Genomic DNA, 22,499 nt, shown 5'->3' on the forward strand with positions numbered 1-22,499 from the left:
ACAGCTGTATATACTGTACATTCACACATCCTCAGTCACACTCACATCACATATAGTTACTGTATACAGTCATTCCTCTACACACACACATATATACACCCACAGCTGTGTATACTGTACATTCACACATCCACAGTCACACTCACATCACATATCAGTTACTGTATACACAGTCATGCCTCTACACACACATATACACCCACAGCTGTATATAGTCATACATTCACACCTGTACACACATCCAGTCACACTCATACACACACACCTGTCACACCTGTACAGTCATTCCTATACACCCACACCTGTGCAGTAACTGCTGTACACCCACCCAGTCACACCTGTGCACAGTCACTCTTGTACACCCAGTCATACCTGTACCCACACCTGTGCACAGTCACTTTTGTACACCCACCCACAGGTTTGTGCTTCCTCCTTTTGACTGCTGCTCTATCCGTTCCTCTTCTGTACTCCACTGAAAGGAAACTCAAAAAGGTGATGGGATTTATAGTGAACTTGTTAAAGACAACACCAGTGATTTACTTTGTAGAGACCAGATCACCATTCAGGTCTTTTGGTACACACAATTTTCACAGACACTGTGAATCCCACACACAATTAAACTTTCTCTAAACCATGATGCATTATGCGCACAAGACAACTGGCCCTGAACATCAAGCCATGACAAGAGAACAATCTTAATTTAATCCGTTTATTTTAACAAATCTTACATTTACTGAGCAAAATTTATAACCCCCAATTATTGAAAACAAAAATGCTTGAAAATGCTTGCTCTTCACAGTATTGAGATATGCTTTTTTCCCCATTTTTTTATAACAGATTTTCACCTATAAAAGCATAATGTCATTTTTTTATATAAAAAAAGCCATCTTTGCCGACAGTCTGGTAAACTGCTAGTGTAATTGGCACTTTCAAGGAGACGAGATTCTTCCCAAGCAGAAGGAAATAAAGGGGGTTTGGCTTCTATGCCGCTGCGGTTCCCCTTAAATAAATGATCAACTAAAGGGCCCGTTACACCTTGAATCTATCGGTCGCCCTCAGAAAGCAGGGGCGCGGTACCCAGTTCTCAAACGTCTTCAGGGCTCCATCACTTAGGCTGCAGAACAGGTCCCGAACTGGCGGAGGCCGTGTCTGGCGCCAGGAGCACGCGACACTTTGCCAGGTGAGAGAGCTCCCAGAGGGACTACTGCCGTTCTCAAACCGCCTCACAGCGGCGGCAGCCTTCTCGCTGCCACTCGTACCTAGTCTGGAATAAAAGAAGCTGCAAGCGCTTCACGCTTCACATGCGGCTACACGACAGCGGTCAAGGAAGTCACTTGGCTTGTGGAGGGTTCAGAAATGGGACCCCCTTCCGCTAGTGCTACCTCAATACAGAGTATTCCAACACTCCTTAGCTTTACGGTCCTATCGCTCTCATCTCCCATCATCTCTCTACTCTGGACAGGCACACAGTCAGTCAGCAGAGAGACTGTGCCAGACATTTCCTCAGTCTCGGAGAAGAAGTCCCCCCGTCAGGAATGCTCTGGGAAGCAGCGTGAGCTGACACAGTAGCTTTGTTAGTTGACCTCGCCCAGCTGTCTGCAGCTTTCAGACCACAAAATGTAAAGTGCTAAAACTAAAGCAAATTTAAGACTTCTTACACGATACAAAGCTGCAGAGGAGGAGACTGGATTTTCTGACAAAGGAAATAAGACCCTCGTGGACACAGGATCCAGCTGTTAGTGCAAATCCTGTTCCAGGCGATGCTTTGATATTAACGGCTGGAGTCTACAAGGGGGGGAGGGGCTGTAACAAGAGTATCTGCTACTTTAACCAAAGGAAAGGAATTTCTCCCCAAATGTCAGAGGGAAAAGCAGAGCCAGCCTGGCAGCTACCTTAGTACAGGCAGCTCTATTCCATGTTGACACTGTTCTGCAGCTCAGAGGTGTTTTGAAAAATAAAATCATCATTAGCCACATCTTCATTCCCTATCCAGACCATTCCAAAATGATCCGCAGAGACAAAATATGGCCACCACTACACTGAGCCAAATGTGCTTTGTGCTTCCTTGATACTCCTGAACTCCACTGGGAATATGCAAGTCCCACTGGATACCAGGCATCTGCTTAACAAATAATGAACATGCCTTCTCAGGATGACAAACTTAAGAAGCCTGGACATCATCGGGCTGATTAAAGGGAGGCAGTCTAAGGCTAGTTAGGAAATTTGAGCAACTAAAGCCCAATGTTCTCCTCTCAGTGCCAGGAATCAGAGTTTTGCATGAATAAATGCACATTGTTCACAATCAAATTAAGCCATCATTCTGAAAACACCAAACTCAGCTGAAAAATATCATAGAAACATCTCCTATAGCACTCCTACAAGAGACATTACGCAAGGCTCTTTCAATTTTACAGATCTGCATTTCAAATCAGGAGCGATCGAATTAAGACGCACAAACAAAAATAAAAGCTATTACTCTCACTGACGCACAGGCAGAAATGTAGGAGCAAGGAAGGATGGCTTCGCTTTTAAGTAGTGAGCAGGGAAGACAGAGGAACTGAGATAAATTATGCAAGAGGAGGAAAGAACGGCTTGAGTTACAAACCACCCAAAAGATTTCCAAAGAACCCACTAATGCACTCAGACCCTCTTCCCCAAAAGATTTATGTTAGACATGTGACAGCAGTTTTGTTCAGCAGCAATTGCACTGGAAAGCTGGGAAGTCCTCCTCAGTATAACGTTACCAGCTGCTCCACCTGCTGGCCAGGTCTGATCACTGCAGCTTTGACATTAACACTGCCATGCTATCCCTTAAGATTCTCCTTAACTGTGAAGCCAAACTCGCATGGGAAATGAATAAGACACTATGTTAAAGAAAGACTATAATTAAGAGGCGGGGACGAAAGCACCAAAAGCGTTTCAGATACTATTCCTTGTCACAGATTTTAATTTGAGAGAATGTTCACAGATTTCGCTTCATTTCCATCTACTTCTTCTCCTTCTTCTTCTCCTGCAGAAGACAGACCACATCGAAAGGTTAAGAGAGGCACCAGTCAAGTAAAAAAAAAATTTGATCCAGGATAAGGGATATTATTCACTGACAACGGGTATGAAGTTATTTGGAACCTGAAAGCTGAATTCACTGCCCCAGACAGAGCAAGTGTGAAATTCAGCTGAACAGAGACGGCACTAAAACAAAATAATCAATAAGCTCTGCCGGCAGCTCTCTTTCACAATGCACAGTCTGCTGGATTCTAAAACAATGCCTTCAGAACAAAAGAGCAAGCAAGTGCACAAAAACCCTAAAACAGAAGTAAAACAGCCCTTTTCCAGGTTGAGAAGTTCAGGTGGGTAGTGGCGTCAGCATGCGTAGGCTGCAAAGGAATCAGTAAAGGTTTATTCCAACTGAAAAGAGAAGAAAAACACTTTTGAAATGCTGTTTCTTCTCCTTTGAGCATGGAATCAACCTTTACTTGCTCCTTTTTACCGTCGGTTTTACAGTTGTTTTTACTGTAAGCCTTGGTTGCTCTTTTGCTCTGATGGCAACGTCTCCTGCTCCTCTCGCCTCTAATGCAAAAGCAATTCAGGTGCGAGCCGGAGACCACTGACCCCCCCCCCGACTGAGATCTGAAAGAGCTGCTTTCTGGTCTCCCACAGAGCACCGAAACATCAGCCCAGGCCAGAACACGCTTTCCCTGACAAGAACCCACAACTCAAATCTTTAACTCAAACTCATGGCCATGCAGGACACCCAGCTCCCGGATCCTTTGTCCTTACCCATCCCCAAGCCCCACTGAGGCCTCACCTTCTCGTTCATGGCCAGGATCACCATGAGCTTTCTGAAGATGGTCACGAAGTCCAGGAAGAGGTCCACGCAGTGCCTGCAAAGAGAACACACGACTGCTGGGTGAGCTCACCACCGGGTGTCTGGTGGGATGCAAACACGGTGCCTTGAGGACACTGACTGCTGTCAACAACAGCTTCTTGGATAGGGGACCAAAAAGATGGAGACTCTGCCCCTCTTTCAAGCTGGAGACGAACAGCACAGAAAGGCAGTGGAGTTATCTAGCCCCAGTCCTCCTCAGCTGACTGTCTCAAACCAGCACGCATCTGTTGAGATTTCACAGCCTCCGCTGAGCCACCGGCTCAGAGAGTCCTTACAACTTGCTTTGCAAGACTATGGCTGTCTCTCGCACCAGGCCCAGTGTTGAGCTGCCAACTGAAGAGGATCTACAGGTAGAGATGAGACACCCCCGTACCCAGTGTGGCCTTCCAGTTCTCACAAAGCTGATGACTAAGGAGGGAGTCTCTGACAACACTGACAAATTGACAGGATTAAATCTGCCTTACTCTGTAGAGCATAATCTCTACCTCTTTTATCTCTTAAATATCTGACCCCTGCTTAAGGGTGTTCCAGAACAATAACAAATGATTTTGCCTACTTCACAGCAAGAATTACTTTCCAAGTAATGGTCATTTCTGTCTGACTTGGCAAGAGAAGGACTGCTTTTCCTTCACATTTTAGTAAACTGTCCCAGGCAGAGGAATGACAGCTGTGAGGAGAGGAGTAGTGGAGGCTCTGTTTAGGAATTATATACCACGCAATTCTGGAAGTGTGTCTGCTGAAATTCAAACACACAGCACACAAGGAGAAGCACTTGGAGACAGGGATGATAATCTGCCTGGACAACAATTTCTTCACTCTGTCCTCCTAAGAACTGAAGAGGAAGGGAGAGAGACACATGGAGGACCTCCCAGGAAGTTTTCCGATGTAGCGGACTTCAGCTTTCTGAGAAACTGAAACACAGACAGCAACTGTTTCAACCCAGCCATCAACAATGAGGCCCCACCTAATGGGCTCTGTGCACTACAGGAATAAACAGACTGAGTGCAGCTCCTGGGATAACGGGCCTGGATCACATCCAACGGGCTGCTACTGAACAAACAAGCCACAGCCAGCCTTCATGCGCATCCAGCATGGATCAGGCCTGGCCTGAGGCCAGACTGAAACGAGTACAAAGCAACAGCTCATAAGAGTTTCATCAGAAGAGCCCATCGCCACGTCAGGCCTGGGAACGGGCTCCTGGAAAGCCCCAGAGCTGATCCAGGCTGAACGCCTTCCTGCAGACTCTACAACACCACAGGACCCACAACTACGACCCGGCCGGGTCTCAGCAGAACTTGTGAAAAAGCTGCGCAGACGAACAAACGCACAGCACAGGCTCTTCGGTCATTTTAAATTAAGGGGCAATTCTCACCAAATGTAGTCCTTGTCACCCATCTCTGCCTTTTCAATGATGAGCTGGGTGTCGAAAAGCACAAAGCCACACATCAGCATCAGCCCGATGTACATGTGAGCCTGCAGAGAGAAACAGTGCGTTACTGAACACAGGACACAACATGGCTCCGTTTACTGTCCTGCACAAGGGGAAGAACAATGAACAATACTCTCAAGGTTCTGAACTACATACAGAAGAGCGTGTAAATCACTTTTGAGAGATGCCTTCAAATATCTGTTAAGAGTTTTCCGTGACTCTTTATGGCCTGTCTGGAACTGAAAAGGTCTGGCCTTCTGGCATGTAGTGTCATGGCAAACAGCAAAACGGTTAGTTCCATTAAAGTGAAATCAGCCAGTTTTCTTTCTGAACTACAAGAAATCTATATTTCACATTTTAGTTCTGGTAGTAACGCCCAAAGATTTTAATAGTTTTTCTTATTTGTGGTCTCATTTCCCCATCATGTGGCCATGACAGAGAGGTATAAGCCGATCTAACTCATTTGATATATACCACAGAAGCCATGTGGAAAAATTGTCTTTGATAATGGATGATTAGCCTGATTACACACAGAATATAACTTTAAATACCGCAGCTTATATATTAAGATTCTGTAGAAATTCTGGGGATCCAGCTTAAAACTTCAGGACTTTTATGGGCCTCCTGCTGCACTGTGAAGCTCCTCTGGCCTCTTACTGAAAAATGAAGGCAGTCTTGTAGCCTTACCTTGAAGAGCATCACTGAGCCAAAGAACATGTTGAACAAAGAGAGCAGGAACAGGAGGGACAGACCGGACATCAGTGTGCCTGCAGGAAACAGAAGCTCTTTGTGAAGCACACAGACAGATGCCCATCATTTCAAAAGACATTTTCCAGGAACAAAATATCCCAAAAACTGAATCTGTGAGGGGTCTTCGTTTCCAATGCTTGAAATCACATGGTGATTGAGGGCGCCCGGATTGCAGCCCCAGGAGCTTTTGTAACTCCTTCAGACCTGGACAGGAAGGTCTGGCCCAAATATCGCAGCGCTGGTCTAATCAAGACCGAAACAAGGCTACTGAGCCCTCTTCCTAAGGTCTTGTGTACACCTCTGCCTCTCACTCGGAGTTCAAACGGCCCCACACCCGCCAGCGGGCTCCGCAGCCTTACCCCCCAGGAAGAGGTAGCTCCGGCGCTGAGCGTACAGGGCGCTCATGGTGAAGCACGCGAAGATGATGGAGGTGCCCAGGAACGCGGTCACAATGATGCTGTGGAAGAAACATGTAGCCGGTGAGACTTAGGAAAGTTTTGTGTTTCTCTAACAGACAGAAGGGCTACAGGCTGAAAAGCTGGAGAGGTCAGGGAAACAATGACTTATTCACGTTTGACCTCGGCATGTGCCAATCTCTTAGCAGCACGGAACGATAAAAGCTTTTTTTCCTCCTACTGTATATCTTCTAGCTTCAGACTCAATCCTGCAGAGCTGCAGAGAGACGCCATCAATCAAGATCACAAGGCATTGTTTTCTGAACATGTTAAATCTACAAAGACCACTTCCCCTCTCTGTCTCACTACTGGTGTAAGGAAGGTGGGAAACCACAGATTCTGTTCAATAGTCATATTTGATGGATAATCTATGGTCTTAAGTGGTACGAAAACAGTACATTAAAGTTAAGCACTGCTTTACAGTGATTTCTGTACATGTGTAACAAAAGGTTGCAAGCCCAGGCACAGCAGGCACAATCCAGCGATGCGGGCTTCACCCTGTATGGGAAGAGTCTCCGTGTCGTATGTCATATACGTGCTTTATCGAAAAAGTCAGACGTCATCAGAAAGCAGATGACGGCTGCTGCCGACAGGTCTTACCTGGGGTTGATGGCGATAACAAAGTCCATGACAGGGCCTAGCCCGACACCTAGCATCGGAGAGAGAGCGCAAGACCAGAATGAGAACCCGCATGGACAGCCAGCACAGACCCTGGCATGCACACACCCATCTGCCCCACATCGGTGAGCAGAGCTGGGGCAGCCCAGATCCTCAAAGACTGATCCTCCATCCCCTGCTTCTCAGACGCTCAGAAATATTTTACTGACTCCCAGACAGAAAGAGAGAGCTCTTGTTATGAGCCGCTGCAATTCGCACCCTTTACTGTGAGAGCCTGAGCAGAAGATGGCAATCAAACAGTTCAGAATGTCACTTTAATTGCATTAAAAAAAAACAATTAAAAGCAAAGGAGGACTGGTCCATCTTCCATGCAATCTATGTGGGGTCTGCAGGCTTGTCTCTTGAAAGGCATGAGACAGGGCTGTGACCTCACCTGTGAAGAATGCAAAGCCCGCCAGGATGCCCAGCCTCTTCTTCTCCGTCTCTGGGCAGTGAGGGGTCATCGCCAGCCAGGCCATCATTCCCAGGGAGCCCAGGAGGGACAGGACTCCGCCCTGGAAGAGCAGCACATGCCTCAGTTCAAACACTTGGCAAACCCCACTGGGTACAAAACCCACTGAGGACACCCGGTCTGTATTCAACTCATCTCCGAGAAAAGAAATATGTAAAACAACAAGGTCCGCTACGTGCAAAAACCTCTCTTCCTTATAAAAAATAACCCCCCCCCAAGACATCACACACATTCCAATTCAAGATGTCTCAGAAATTCAAAGGCAGACTCCCACCACTCTTTAAAGCAGCCCAGCAGTCCGGGCCCTTGTAATTAGGAGTAACTTCTCTGGTTCCAATTAGCCTATATGCCCTCCTCTCACAGTTCACAGATGCAGGACACCTGCAGATCTAGGATGACCCCTAACAGATGCAAAGCAGCAGTAAAATATTCCTCCGCTTCCTGCTGACACCTGCTGGATCCAGCTCATCCCAGGCAAACCCATCTGACCTGCCCCCCCCGGCTCCTGGGCTCGGAGGTGCTGCTTTCCATGACAGCCGTGTTTTGCCAACAGCGGAAGGGAGGAAGGGAGGGAGGGAGGGAGGGAGCCGCGGACAAGGCCCAGGGCAGAGCCTTACCTGGAAGAGCCGGGTGACGACGTGGACGTAGGCGCCGGCCCCCGCCACGAACATGCACACGGCCAGGCTGGAGTACACATTCTTCAGGTGCTGCTGGGTGGACCGCGAGCTGCAGGAGAGCAAGGCGTCAGGCTGCCTCTCTGGCCAGAACGGACGCTGTCCGGCCTCGAGGCTCGCAAGCCGGCTTTCCCGACTTTCAGAAAGGAACGGTTCTGGAGCCCGGGCCAGTCCTGGCTCGGCCCGTTCTCTTGAGCTCCCCCTAGCTGTGAGCGCTGCCATCGGACACCTACAGCAGGGCACCGCTGCAGGTGGAACACGAGCGACACAATCTCGCCAGCCTGTCTGCTGCCCTTGACATTCAACCGCCCCCACTTTTTAAAAACAAATTAAAAGCTCAGCCGCTCTGGCTTCAAAGTTAGAGAGACAGATGTTCCCCTTTCTTCATTTCTCATTAAAAGAGCCCAGCAACATTCTGGTATTCCTCAGTAGTCCGGCCACAGAAAGCAATTAAAAGAAAGCTCAAGAACACAACTTTAAAGTTAAGGTCCAAAACACAGAATACGTCTATCCTAGCAAGTGTGCTATATCTGCAGGCTGCCCTACTGGAAACGTTTCTATGGGGTGTCAGTTTAGACACACCAAGAAGCAGCAGGGTTTTTCCCAATGAGAAGAATCCTGAAGGTGTCATTTCTGATGATTTACCCCAACACTACAAAGGAACAACAGTCTCCGAGATGAGAGATTAGCACATTGGACCACACAGAGACAGTGTCTTCCCACAAACTGTCAGATTACTGAACTCTACCCCTACCACCGGCTCACACTGATGTTTTTCTCACACTTTTTTTTTTTAAGTTGTATGTTACTTAACTTGTTGCTGCTGCTGTTCTGTGTTTGTTTTTGGCGATTCCTTTAATGTCTTTGTATTGGAGCATACAAGCAAATAAGCATTTCACTGCACATAACAAATAAACTGAACACAGTAATGTTAATAAGACACAGCAGCCACATTCAAAAGAATGTTATGAAGAAATAAGAAATAAAAATGTGATGAGTGCATCACTGTCTGAAGGATTATTTAAATCGACTTTCATCCTAACCCTTCTGGAACAGGCGACCCTGCCCTCCTCAGCCAGCAGGCGTCACGTGTCGACAGACACTTTCAGGGGAAAACCCAAACACCTGCTCCCACCAGACAGAAAATCCCCATCTCAAGAAAGAGTACTCACATCTGTGAAAACTTAAACAGCGCGTCAAAGTTGATACTGCGGTCAAACATGTTCATCTTGAGTCGATGTCTCCGAGTCTGCTCGGTAGCTGGAGAACCTGCAGGGATAAGAGAGACAAGCCAGTGACCTCTCCCTTCGCCTCAGACTGTGTAGGAGCTGGCCTAGTTACTGAGGAACTCAGGTGGAACAAAATCTGAAAGACTATGAGGAACGGGAACAGAGATTAACACCCATGACACAGAGCATTCAGCAGACAAAACACGCCAGTTCTTTACACAGCCAGCGGGGGGAGCCGTGGAGCTCACCTCCCAAACTCCATGGTGGGGTCCCCTGGTAATCACCTTGATGGGACACCTGGGCTGTTTTTCTAGGCCGGGTAGCAAGCAGAAGTGCAAGACGGACTAAACAACCTCCCCTAGCCTGTCAACTTCCTTACCTTTCTGCTCATAACAGGCCTAGTGTGAAAACCATAACGGTTTTGGAAACCACCATGTTTTGCAGCAGAAAGAATACTTTCTGCTTTCACTTTCTCATTAAACAACCCTGCAGCCTGAGGATCAAACCACGGCCTCTTTACTGACGTGCCATGCTGTGGGTGAACTTGACACGAGTGAAATTCCCCTCCATAAACGCAAAACTGCTTGTCTTTTCCGAGATCAGACCTTGGTGGGGGGTTTTTATACATTCACTTGGCTCGCTGTTCACCATTCCCGGGTCAGCCGCAGCACCAGGAACACCACACGGCGCTGGAAAGCGGCTCTGACGGGGATGATCTGATCCCACACACGACGCTGTACCGGATTTAGAAACTGCGGTTACGCAAGTCGCGTCGCCCCTCAGAAAATCCTGCGGCCGCAGCTCCGACTGTCAAAGTCCACCCGCGCTCCAGCAATTTCTAACACGCCCCCCCTTCCACTGCACGACTCCCGAATCAGCGCCATTTCTACCAAACGCAATGACGGTTTTTTTTTTTAAATTGTACCTGGAAGACGAGATCGGTGAATCTGCCCATTAAATCGCAGGTGTTGAAACTGCACAAGGCTGCGCGGGGGCCCAGTGGGGCGGCCGCGGACTAAAACACGTCTCCCGGCGTCTCCACGGCAGCGAGTGACGAAACTCTGCTGTAATCGCGGCTCACACCGCGTACCGGTCACGTACACGTACCGGGACACGGAGGCCGCCGGCTGGACGGGCCGTCCCGGGCCCTGTCCCCGATCCCTGCGGGGGCTGCGTCCTCAGGCCGGTGCAAACCGTAGGCCCCGGACACACCTGCGCCGTTGTTTTCTAAACAAACCGCGATTTTAAAAACCCCAGACGGAAACAACGACGCCCCCCGTGCCCTGCGCACTGCCTGAAGCGGCAGGCGGACGGCGGAATTAAGAAAGAAACGCGATTTTAGTACCGTTACGCCGGCGTTTGAACAGATAAACGCGTATCGTGGGGATCGGGGATTTGTTTTGTAATCGAGTCGGAGCTACAGAGGCCGCAGCGTAAGGATATTAATTTTATGCCGAAGAGACACGAGTGGAAAAACACGTCGCTGCTTCGCCTCCAGGCCTCCAGGCTTGCGGCCGGCGGCCGTCCGGCTGTACCGACCCCTCGCCGGGAGCCGCCGCCGGACTGGTGCGCGTCTTCCCCGGCCCAGCACTCCTCCGCCAGCCGCTCCCCTCCTCCTGGCTCCTCCGCACGCTGGCTTCCGCTCCTAAACCCACTGTCTGTCCCAATCCGCACCACCACACTCCCCGGCAACACACACGTCGCCTTCCTATTGTTATTATTTGTTCTTACGAAGTAAAAAAAACCGATGAAGTGTGTATTTACCCGTACGTGCAGAGCCTTGTGTTGTCGTTCGCTTCTCTCTCTCCGACTGTCTTGTTCCGTCTTCTCCTCACGCACGTAGCGCGTCGTGACGTCACGGCAGACCCCCCCCCTCGGCGTAGCGAACTGCGTGTGAAACTGAAAGTGAGGCGTTTAGGTTCATATATTTTTTTGTGATTTTTTTTCTATAAAACAGGCCGGGCTGCTGGTTATATTGGATTTAGGCTCCTATGCTCTGGATGTCCTATTTTTTTTGTCCTGTTTTAGAGACCTAAAATATCGGTCCGACCGGGATTTGTAAAATTCCAAAAATTGTCCGGGATTTTGTTTTGCTCGTTACTCGGACTGTGTAAACAAGCTTAGCCCTGCATATTTTCGTGTTCTATGCATTACTGGTAGATGAACAAGTAATAGGTTTATTCCATGCTGAAAAAAAGAAGAGAGAAAAAACACAACGTTTCGGCCGTGGAGCCTGAAGAACCTGAAGAAGGCTCCACGGCCGAAACGTTGTGTTTTTTCTCTTCTTTTTTTCAGCATGGAATAAACCTACTACTTGGTCCTTTGCAGCCTACGCATGCTGACGCAGCTCCCCACTTGAGCTATTACTGGTAGATGTTTTGAACTTACACGCAGCATAGCCTGAAAAGGGTTTTTGTGTGTGACTGTTTTCATGGCCATGACAACAACGTTTAACTTGTTTCATTATATTTCAAAATGTTTCGTTAAAAGTGATAATTTTTGCAACCAATGAGGTCTTCCCCTATGTTATGATGTCTTCATTTTTTCCTCAGATGTTGAGACTTTTTTTGGTGTTTAAATGAAAAAAAAAAACTTTGTTTAAAATAGGGCTATATTTTTTTTCCTTGTTTGCAATTATGGAAGAGAATTAGCAACCCTGCGATTGTTTAAAGGTTTACCAAGAGGTTTAATAAAAACTAGAGAGTTTAAATTTATTTTTTATTAGAAAAAGATTCATTACTTTGGAGGCATGTGTCTAGTGTCGATTATCCCCCCCTTCCTCTTTGTTTAAACCAAAATATAGTCACCCTAGTTTAAATCTTGAAAGTCAAGAGTATCATCTTAAAATAAATCTTTTTCTGCGTTTTGGTGACGTGCTGTATAGATTAATTGTAGCGTGGTCTCTTATCTATAAATTAGATGATACATAAAATTATCATCAATAATATGATATATTATAGAGCAGGTTTCTGGACACTCCACTCAAGACTCTTCACAGGTAATGGGGACTCCCCTCCACCACCAGCAGTGTGCAGCCCCACCTGGATGATGTGACAGCAGCCATAGTGCGCCAGAACACTCACCACACACCAGCTCTCAGTGAGGAGGAGAACAGAGTGATGAAGCCAGTTCAGAGATGGGGATTATTAGGAGTTCATAATTGTTAAAGGTCAATGGGAAATTTGACCAGGTAACACCCACACTCTTTTTGAGGAACACACTGGGATTTTTAATGATCACAGAAAGTCAGGACTTCAGTTTTACATCTCATCTAAAGTATGGAGCCTGTTTACAGTATAGTGCCCCCCTCACTATACTGGGGCATTAGGACCCACACAGACTACAGGGTGAGCGCCCCCTACTGGCCCCACTAACACCTCTTCCAGCATCAACCTTAGTTTTCCCCAGGTGGTCTCTCAGCCAGGTACTGACCAGGCTCACAACTAATAATAATAATTGCTTACACTTATATAGTGCTTTTCTGGACACTCCACTCAAAGATCTTTACAGGTAATGGGGACTCCCCTCCACCACCAGCAGTGTGCAGCCCCACCTGGATGATGTGACGGCAGCCATAGTGCGCCAGAACACTCACCACACACCAGCTCTCAGTGGGGAGGAGAGCAGAGTGATGAAGCCAGTTCAGAGATGGGGATTATTAGGAGGCCAACTGCTGGGCTTCAGTGGGTTGCCAGTTGTGAGTTGCAGGGTGATATGGCTGCTGGGAATTGAATTAATACATTTAACAAAAATCTTGAACATATAAATCTAGACATGTAAAAAGTAGTGGCATACAAAGTAGTTTATATTTAAAGGTGTTTATGCATATATGATGAGAAAAAGTATATATATATTAAGTAAAACATAAAATCTACTGTCCAAACTAAGCAGGTTAATAGCCACAGGAGTAAAAGATAACTTAGTTCTAAGTGGAGTCTTGGAAGGAGATCAGGTTCACTGGCAAATTTTACTGGACACCAATCATTTTGCTGGCTACCTGCACAGTCCTGCTGTCTGTCTTTATTGCATGTATTCAGGCTACGGCAGTGAATGTCAGGACAGATTCAATGACAGTTCTATAGAATGAAGTCATTGTTGCAGTGCACATATTAAAAGGGTGGCGTTTTCTCACGAACAACAATCGCTGTTGGCTCCTCTTACATGGGGCTCCCATGGTTTGGGATCACTGTGATGGAAAGAACGGTGTAGATGTACAGCGTGCCTGGGAAGTCCTAACCGTTTGAAAATGTGTACCCGTTTCTGTGCGGGACGTGTTTGTGAGAAACCGGTTTGGCGCTGAAGTAGGTCAGAGTGGGTCGGCGATCCTCACTGCGGGTGCTGCAGAGCTGCAGGGTCCGCCGGTCGTCACGGTATCGGAGCTCTGAGCGAGGCGGTTGCGTCGCCGGGGAGGGGGACCCCCGTCAGCGTGCAGGGCAGCAAGCGGAATTGATTTTCAAACTGAGCAGTGGAAAGAAATGAGGAGCAGCGAAGTTTCGGCTGTGGAGCCTCTTCAGTGGTGTGAGGAAGTGTCCGTTTTTTTTACTGCTTGCTTACGTCAGTCAGTGATGGGCTTAATGGGTCCAAATCGCTGCACAGTAAGTGTCGCTGAGGAGTACGAGTTAAAAAGAACAAAAACAAGAATAATATACTTCATTTTTATGTAGCACCTTCAAAAGTGGCTTCTCAAAGAGCTTTACAGAACAACAAAAAACAAATTCCAGTAAAGTCCTTTCAGGCTCTCAGAGCCTAGTAGAGAGGCGAGCTGTGCTCTGTACCGCAGGTGGTGTTTTGTGGTAATTTTGCGGAATAAATAATTACTGCAAAGCAGACGTTTTACTCCAGGGATCAGGATGCAGAGGGTGAGATATTGCAGTGAAAGAGTAGTGAACCACCAGTACTTCCTAATTACTGATTTCTGAAACTAATGAGAATACATGAACCTGATGCAATTATTAATTAATAATCCCTACACTTATACAGGGCTTTTCTGGACACAATGTGACTGCAGCCAGAGTGGGCCAGTACACTCCCCACACACCAGCTCTCAGTGGGGACGAGAGCAGAGTGATGAAGCCAGTTCAGAGATGGGGATTATTGGGAGGCCATGATTGGTGAAGGCCAGGGGGACGTTTGGCCAGGACGCCAAGGTTACACCCCTACTCTTTTTGAGAAACACCCTGGGGTTTTTAATGACACAGAGAGTCAGGACTCTCAGTTTTACACCTCATCTGAAGGACGGTGTCTTTTTACAGTATAGAGTCCCCGTCACTATACTGGGGCATTATGACCCACATAGACCACAGGGTGAGCGCCCCCTGCTGGTTCCTTCTGAACCATACAAGAGGTACATTCATTCATTAGGAAGACCTCTTGTGTCAACAGAGCACAGAGAAACGCAAACTGGTGGTCACAAGTGGATACTACATGGTAGTGAACTTAAAACCAACAACAGGAGGAATTTCTTTACCCAAAGGGTGATGGGAGTATGGAACAAGCTATTCAAACATCTTGTTGGGGCTGATTTTTTTAAAGAAAATAAGCTTTATTTTTATTGACGTATACAATTCTTACAAATAATAAAATTGTAGCATACAATTTATACAAGTATACAAAATAGCTCATAAAAGGTTATTGTCCATTATCCGATTTAGCAAGTAGTCGTTAAGGCTGGATTCACGGAACAAAGTCCCTCCAAGCCTCCCGGGTTTCGCCACCTGCTTTAGTCTCCAAAAACCCATCCTGGCTCTGAAACTGCGGTGGTCCGGTTCTCCGTACGTGGTGCTGTTTCCCCTTCAGGCCCTGTGCTGGGCCCACAGACGTTTAATAATAATAATAATAATAATAATAATAATAATAATTGCTTACACTTATATAGCGCTTTTCTGGACACTCCACTCAAAGCGCTTTACAGGTAATGGGGATCCCCTCCACCACCACCAACGTGCAGCCCCACCTGGATGATGCGACAGCAGCCATAGTGCGCCAGAACGCTCACCACACATCAGCTATCAGTGGGGAGGAGAGCAGAGTAATGAAGCCAATTCATAGAGGGGGATTGTTAGGAGGCCATGATTGATAAAGGCCGATGGGAAATTTGGCCAAGACGCCGGGGTTACACCCCTACTCTTTTCGAGAAACGCCCTGGGATTTTTAATGACCACAGAGAGTCAGGACCTCGGTTTTATGTCTCATCCGAAGGACAGCGCCTGTTTACAGTATAGTGTCCCCGTCACTATACTGGGGCATTAGGACCCACATTGACCGCAGGGTGAGCGCCCCCTGCTGGCCCCACTAACACCTCTTCCAGCAGCAACCTTAGTTTTTCCCAGGAGGTCTCCCATCCAGGTACTGACCAGGCTCACACCTGCTGAGCTTTCCAGCACTACATTTCTAGGGAGGAACCTCACCTGACTATGACTCCATTCTTCCTCTGAGGTTCGCTAGCACCCTCTCCTCCAGCTCTCTCGCCCTCCTCCCTGTGCTGTGTCCTGGGGAGCTGAGGCCCAGGCAGTGTGCTGTGGAGGCCGGCTGCAGGAGACAGCATCATTAGGGCCTCATGGGAACTGGTGGAGGCAGGGTGTCCCGTTGGGCCGACCCTGGGTTTGGTCCTCACCCTGCTATGTCTTCAGAGGTCCCAGGGACGGGCTGTCACCCTGCAGCTACCTGCTGCCATCGGGACAACCAATTTGTTGTTGTTTTTTTAATTCGCAGAACAGCACCCTGCGTTTTATGACGTTTTCCAGATGTAAGAAGTCCTAAGAAAGAAAGTCAGGGGTTTCCTGCACCACCTCATGTTAATTTAGGTAAACAAGGAGAAACACCCCACTGATCCCTTTGAAAGATTTCTATTCATCCCCGACGCAGCCTTGCAGTAGATGGAGCCTTCCACCGGGTGGCAGCAGAGTGCCCTTCTCGGCCGCTCGCTGAAGAAATCCGGGTTCTTTGTAAACAGGGCGGCCAACATCAAAGGCAAAACCAGCTCTTTAGCATACCGTGACGGACGGCTGGTCCGGCCAATCGCGTTGGCCGTGGGGCCTGAAGGGGGGCGGGCGCGGGGGATCTGATTGCATGGAGCGCCATCCTCCGAGCTCGAGCCCCACAGCCTCGCCACAATAATGAATGGAAAGTCAGAGCAGCCAAGTCAGAATAGCAGATATGCGGTCGGATAAAATGATTTCATCAAACCAGGGACGTGCATCCAGACTCTGGTAGACTGGGCGAACCCCACAGGACACGCGAGGTTTGAAGGCTGGAGTTAACGTCTGTGTAGATATTTTAACTTTTTAAAACTTTTTGTTTTGCCTTTTTCTTACAACTTTAAAAAAACAAACTTTTTTTTTTACTCCTAAAAGGCGTCTATCGAGTTTTCTACAGAAACGCGAGCTGAAGTAAAGCGGATTTTATTATTATTTTTTTTTTGACTGTACGTTTTGACTTGCGTTGCGAGCCAGCCGGAGATGTGAAGAGCAGTTTCGGAGGAGAGACCGTAGGCAGGGGGAGCGGACGGACGGATGGATTTGGGGAGATTTCCGAATTGTTTGGGGGGAAACGACCTGCCTGGAACCAGCGGAAATACCCTTTGTGGTGGAGTCTGAGCGAAGGAGAGGGCTCGGCTCTCGAAGGGAAATCTGTCGGTGTGCAGACATGGGGAATGTGGAGAGTGTGGACGGGCAGCCGGAGGTGAAGGCGCATTTCGTGCCTCACAAGGTGCCCATGCCCGACGCCTGCGAGCTGGAGGAGCGGTTCGCGCTGGTGCTGGTGAGTCGGCTTGTGTGTGTGTGTGTGCGTGTTCTTTCTTTCCTGCGAGCTTAATTGACGTTTTTGTGAAGAATTGCGGCGGGCGGGTATAATTAACTTCACGGTGGGTCTGCGAGTGGGGGGATCTGATGGACTTCTCGCCTTTGTCTGGGGGGGGGGAGAGAAAAAAACCGGTCCCGGGGGAATTGCTGTGTGGCGAGTGGGAGCTGTTCGCACGTTTTTAAAGTTATTTCCCACCTGTTAGTGTCGTCGTCGTTGTTGTAGTAGTTTGACACTCGGATAAAAGGGTGTTTTGGGTCAGTGTGCGCTGGCATGCCTCTCAAAAGTTGAAATGGAAAAAAAAAAAGAAATCGCATCTCTTAATTACTGTTATTCAAACGCGCAGCGTGCGTCTCCCCCTCGCTTTCTGGGGCGACTGAAGCCCGACTCGGGTAACAAACTGCCGAAGTTTGGGCTGGGGGGGAGAGAAGAGAGAGGGAGAGCTTTCCGAGTTTTTACAGCCCTCGGAATGACAGAGGCGCAACTTCTGTGGATAAAGAAGTCGCGGTGGACTTTTTTTTTTTGTTCGCTCGACTTTACTTGCTCTCTGCGCTGTGGAGTTGCTGATATTGTAAAATTACGCGACCTGGCCCCTCCCACCGCTCCCCCGCGGGTCTCTTGTTTCTGAAAGCCAGGCGGCCGGGGCTCTGGGAGCGGGGGAGCGGGGGGTCTCAGCCCGGGCTCCTGCCCCGGTGGCTCGGTGGCTCTCCCAGCGGCGAGCCGAGGGGGCAGGAGAGCTGCAGACGCACCGCCGGCGGGCGCGGGTGTCTCCCGGGCAGGAGCGGATGTACGGCGCCGTTGCCACGCAGCCGCCTCGGGGGGCGAAAGAAACTTCGGGGGAGGCAGTTCGATGCAGACACTGGCGCAGCTGTGCTTTTATCCGGTTCTGAAAAAGTCCCGAAGCACGGGTGGCGTTGTGTTTTGGAATCCCCGTGCGAATTTCCCACCCCGCGCGCTCTCCTACATGTTTCCACACCCCGCTACACGGCGCAGCGAGCGGGGGCGACGTCCCTGCCGCTGGCGTGTGCGCGGAGGACTCGTGGAATGATCTCGGTTGTTGTAGTGTTTAAGTATCGCCCCCGTGGACGCCCACATCAGCTGTGATGATATCAGCCTTTAAGGCGTTATTGCTTGCCGTGTTAAGTTAGGCGCACAGGAGCGACACCAGAGTATGTACGCGTGATTCCCAGATCTGGGCGTCTCCTTGTTTATGTTCGCATGTCCCCTGTCCGTCTCCCCGGTGTGGGCCGGGCAGGTCGGCGGGACTGGTGCGGGACATGGTTGCCATGGTTTCCCGCTGTGCAGCCGCCTCTTGTGCGACTGGAGCCGTTGGACTCACTTTTCGGCACAGAGACGCTTTCTCGGAGGATGGCGTTGGTCTGGCAGGAGAGGGAGGAGGGCAGGGCAGCACGAAACCCCCCTGCCCACGCGGTTTTGTTGTTATTTATCACGGATTCGTGTTTCTGGGGTAACTGTAGTAGACTGGGAGGAGGGAGCAGGGGGCCGATGAGGCACAGACATGGGAGACTGACTGAAACGTTGGAAGAATGCTCCCTGTGTCTCTGGCAGAGCCAAACACAGGCGAGGTGAGGCTTCTCTTTCTTTAATGGAGGCCGCGAGGCTGCACCCCTCAGAGCCGCTGACTCCTGGCCAGGCTCATGGGAGCCCAGAGCCCATCCAGGAAGTGCAGGGTGGCGCCACACCCTGGTGGGGGCTTGATGGAATAATCAGGGCATTGCTGTGGCCACCCGTCCAGTCAGTCCTCTGACCACCGGCCTGAGGGGGCGGCGCAGAGATTGTGGCTTTTATCACAGTCCCGCTGGATTCACTGGAACTCAGTCGCCCCGAGACTGGGACCCGGGGCGTGGATGTTGACCCCCTAGGTTCATGGCGGCAGAGAAGCAGCTCTCGGGGACGGACACACCCCTGTTCGCTTTCGCGCTGCCTACGTGGAGCACAGCAAAGAGCCGTCTCCACGGTTTCCCTTTCTCTCTCTCTCTGTACTCCACTGCAGAGAGGCTGTGCCTGCCTGCCCTGTGGGCTTAAGTATAGGAGGGGACAGGCCTGGTCTCTCATTACCCTCTCTGAATTACACAGGAGCCCTCTCCGGCCCTTCCTGGCATCGGCGCGGTTTTTCTGTCCCGCTGTTGGCTCGGCTCTTGTCCCGCCCGCAGCTGCGTGTCTCGTCGGCTCTGTGCTCCTGTCCGTAGACTGTCCCTCGGCGCTCATGTCGGTAGGCGCTGCTGGGGTCCCTGTCCGCTCTGCCCAGGTGGGGAATGAGCCCCTCGCTCTGGACAGCGGGCACCACAGCTCCTCAGTCAGTCCAGCAGGTGTGGTGGGTCCCTTACATGGCAGACAGGGCCAGCAGAAGAGCAGGGGAAGACCTCGATACAGGCAGGGCGGCCATGTGCTGGTTCGCACTACTGCCTCCCGGCTCCAGACCCCTGGGTTTGATTTCAGACTGGGGGGCCTGTCTGTGTGGAGCATGCATGTTCTGTCCTGCATGGGGTCTCACCGGGTGCTGCAGTTTCTCCCCTCCCAAAGACCTGTGGGTTAAATTTGATTTGTAGCAGTCGATGGTCCCCCTTTCATGAGCTGTCAGCGGGCTTTGAAGGGTCTCCTTGCCTCTGTGGTTTGTCTGATGCGTTGATGTTCGTCTATGACTTCATTGTACAAATATAACCATCCTGCACATGTTCGAAACGGCTAGTGATTTATGGAGACCTAAGAAACTATTAAGAGTTCTGCTTTCGAGACAAACACGAGTCTCCATCTCGGTGATGGGCTTGTCAACTCCTGCTGCCTTCATTCAGCCAATAAGCAGCATTGGTTTACGCAAAGGGTTGTGGGTGTATGGAGCAAGCTACCCCACCACGTGATTAAAGGCAAGATCCTCGTTTTCTTTCAAAACACTGCTGGGCAGAATCCTCGGATCTGTTCGCTCCCATCTGTCAATCGGGCCAGCTGGCCCAATTGTCCTCCATCCTTCCAAATGAACATAACTGTGTGCGTGTTCATCTGAAAACCAGCTGCATCGTTGGGGGGGGTTCTGTCCAGCCCACCTGGAGCCCTGTCTCCCGTGATGTGCTGGACAGATTGAGAAGAAGCAGCCAGTGTGGTTCCTGCTGCATCCATGGACAGTCCCTCCACCAGCAGGGGGTGCTCAGCCTGCTCTGTGTTGAGTGAGCAGCAGTTTAATACTCATTACCGGAAGGTCATGGGTTCGAATCCAAGGTCAGATACTGCCATTGTACTCGTGAGTTGTTCCAGTAAAATACCCAGCTGTATACATGGGTGCAAATGTAAGTCGCTTTGGAACAATGCAATGGCCGGATATTATTAGTAGATTAGTAATAGTGTGTATGTCTGTGTGTCCTGGTGTGGTGTGTGGCTGGCAGAGCATTCCCGTTTACAAGCAGCAGACGTCAACGCTGGTGGGGTCACGACGATGGTGTCTCAGTCCTGCTGGGTAGTCCTGACTTTGTCGCCCCCAATGCCACAAATTAATGGCTCATTATCTGCTCTTGCAGGCAGTCTCCTCTGAAATGGAACTTCCATATCTGTACATTGGTCACACGCAAAGATCTTGTCTGCCTTAAAAATGTCAAAATGGAAAAGGAAGATAAAGCTTCGAAGCTGTTCAGTTGCAGGGGGAGATTAATTTTTTTTCTTTTGATTTGTTTCTTTTCCCTCTTCTATGAAAGAGGGAAAAACAACTCTCAGCACAGAAACACACCCTGTGTAAGGAGTGAAGTCGTGTCATCGTGTTCTGGTTCACACTGCGCATGGAGGACACGACTCTGTCGGCACCAGCCAAGTGTTTCTGGACACTGAAGCTCTGCAGTAATGTGCCACTGCTATGCTCTGCTCTGCCCTGAGCTGCTCTTCTCTGTGCTGCGATGCTCTTCTTTCCTCTGCTATGTGATGCCCTGTGCTGCTCTGTTTTGAGCTGCGGTGCTCTTCCGTGCCCTGTGCTGCTCTTTTTTGAGCTGTGGTGCTCTTCCGTGCCCTGTGCTGCTCTGTTTTGAGCTGCGGTGCTCTTCCGTGCCCTGTGCTGCTCTTTTTTGAGCTGCGGTGCTCTTCTCTGCCCTGTGCTGCTCTTTTTTGAGCTGCGGTGCTCTTCTGTGCCCTGTGCTTCTCTGTTTTGAGCTGCGGTGCTCTTCTCTGCCCTGTGCTTCTCTGTTTTGAGCTGCGGTGCTCTTCCGTGCCCTGTGCTGCTCTGTTTTGAGCTGCGGTGCTCTTCCGTGCCCTGTGCTGCTCTGTTTTGAGCTGCGGTGCTCTTCCGTGCCCTGTGCTTCTCTGTTTTGAGCTGCGGTGCTCTTCCGTGCCCTGTGCTGCTCTTTTTTGAGCTGCGGTGCTCTTCCGTGCCCTGTGCTGCTCTTTTTTGAGCTGCGGTGCTCTTCCGTGCCCTGTGCTGCTCTGTTTTGAGCTGCGGTGCTCTTCCGTGCCCTGTGCTGCTCTGTTTTGAGCTGCGGTGCTCTTCCGTGCCCTGTGCTGCTCTGTTTTGAGCTGCGGTGCTCTTCCGTGCCCTGTGCTGCTCTGTTTTGAGCTGCGGTGCTCTTCTCTGCCCTGTGCTGCTCTGTTTTGAGCTGCGGTGCTCTTCTCTGCCCTGTGCTGCTCTGTTTTGAGCTGCGGTGCTCTTCCGTGCCCTGTGCTGCTCTGTTTTGAGCTGCGGTGCTCTTCCGTGCCCTGTGCTGCTCTGTTTTGAGCTGCGGTGCTCTTCCGTGCCCTGTGCTGCTCTGTTTTGAGCTGCGGTGCTCTTCCGTGCCCTGTGCTGCTCTGTTTTGAGCTGCGGTGCTCTTCCGTGCCCTGTGCTGCTCTGTTTTGAGCTGCGGTGCTCTTCCGTGCCCTGTGCTGCTCTGTTTTGAGCTGCGGTGCTCTTCTCTGCCCTGTGCTGCTCTATGCTGCTCAATGCTGTTCTGTTCGGGTCTGTTCTGGTCCTTCTGCAGTGAAGGGGGCTTTCTGAAGTCCCTGCTGTGCTGTCGGCTGCTCAACACGCTTGAGCTAAACACCAGTTTGGGTCTTTGCAGGAATGTTGGCACTTAAGTTCATCGTGGTTTCAGTATTCAGTCTCCAGTTTGTCATGTTGCAGTGGTGACTAGTGTGTTGCTGTGCTCAGGGGTTGATCAAGGTCAGCACTGAAGTTCAGC

General features: G+C 49.8%; 2 protein-coding genes across 6 annotated transcripts in view; one reads left to right on the forward strand and one right to left on the reverse strand.

The window, feature by feature from the left end:
- Positions 1-695: 695 nt before the first annotated feature.
- Positions 696-11,423, reverse strand: tegt (testis enhanced gene transcript (BAX inhibitor 1)). Of its 2 annotated transcripts, none has more exons than XM_069199181.1 (10): positions 11,317-11,423; positions 9,496-9,592; positions 8,267-8,375; positions 7,572-7,692; positions 7,121-7,169; positions 6,425-6,522; positions 6,003-6,082; positions 5,259-5,359; positions 3,806-3,881; positions 696-3,010 (listed from the first exon to the last, which is right to left on the reverse strand). In XM_069199181.1, the coding sequence occupies exons 2-10, from the start codon at positions 9,549-9,551 to the stop codon at positions 2,987-2,989; spliced, it is 714 nt and encodes a 237-aa protein (XP_069055282.1). In that variant the 5' UTR covers positions 9,552-9,592; positions 11,317-11,423; the 3' UTR covers positions 696-2,986. The 2 variants fall into 2 exon arrangements, with proteins under 2 accessions (XP_069055282.1, XP_069034676.1); XM_069178575.1 differs by lacking the exon at positions 11,317-11,423 and adding an exon at positions 10,478-10,579.
- A 5,187-nt stretch (positions 11,424-16,610) lies between these two features.
- fmnl3 (formin-like 3) overlaps positions 16,611-22,499 on the forward strand; it is a 57,710-nt gene continuing 51,821 nt past the window's right edge. The window contains exon 1 of one of the 4 annotated variants that reach the window (XM_069178590.1): positions 16,611-17,310. In XM_069178590.1, coding sequence (XP_069034691.1) covers positions 17,197-17,310 — 114 coding nt within the window. In that variant the 5' untranslated portion in view covers positions 16,611-17,196. The remainder of the gene's footprint in view (positions 17,311-22,499) is intronic. The other 3 variants (XM_069178594.1, XM_069178585.1, XM_069178597.1) reach the window with 3 other exon arrangements.

The sequence above is a fragment of the Lepisosteus oculatus genome, chromosome 1 (genome assembly GCF_040954835.1).
Source record: "Lepisosteus oculatus isolate fLepOcu1 chromosome 1, fLepOcu1.hap2, whole genome shotgun sequence".
In the NCBI taxonomy this organism is placed as follows: domain Eukaryota; kingdom Metazoa; phylum Chordata; class Actinopteri; order Semionotiformes; family Lepisosteidae; genus Lepisosteus; species Lepisosteus oculatus.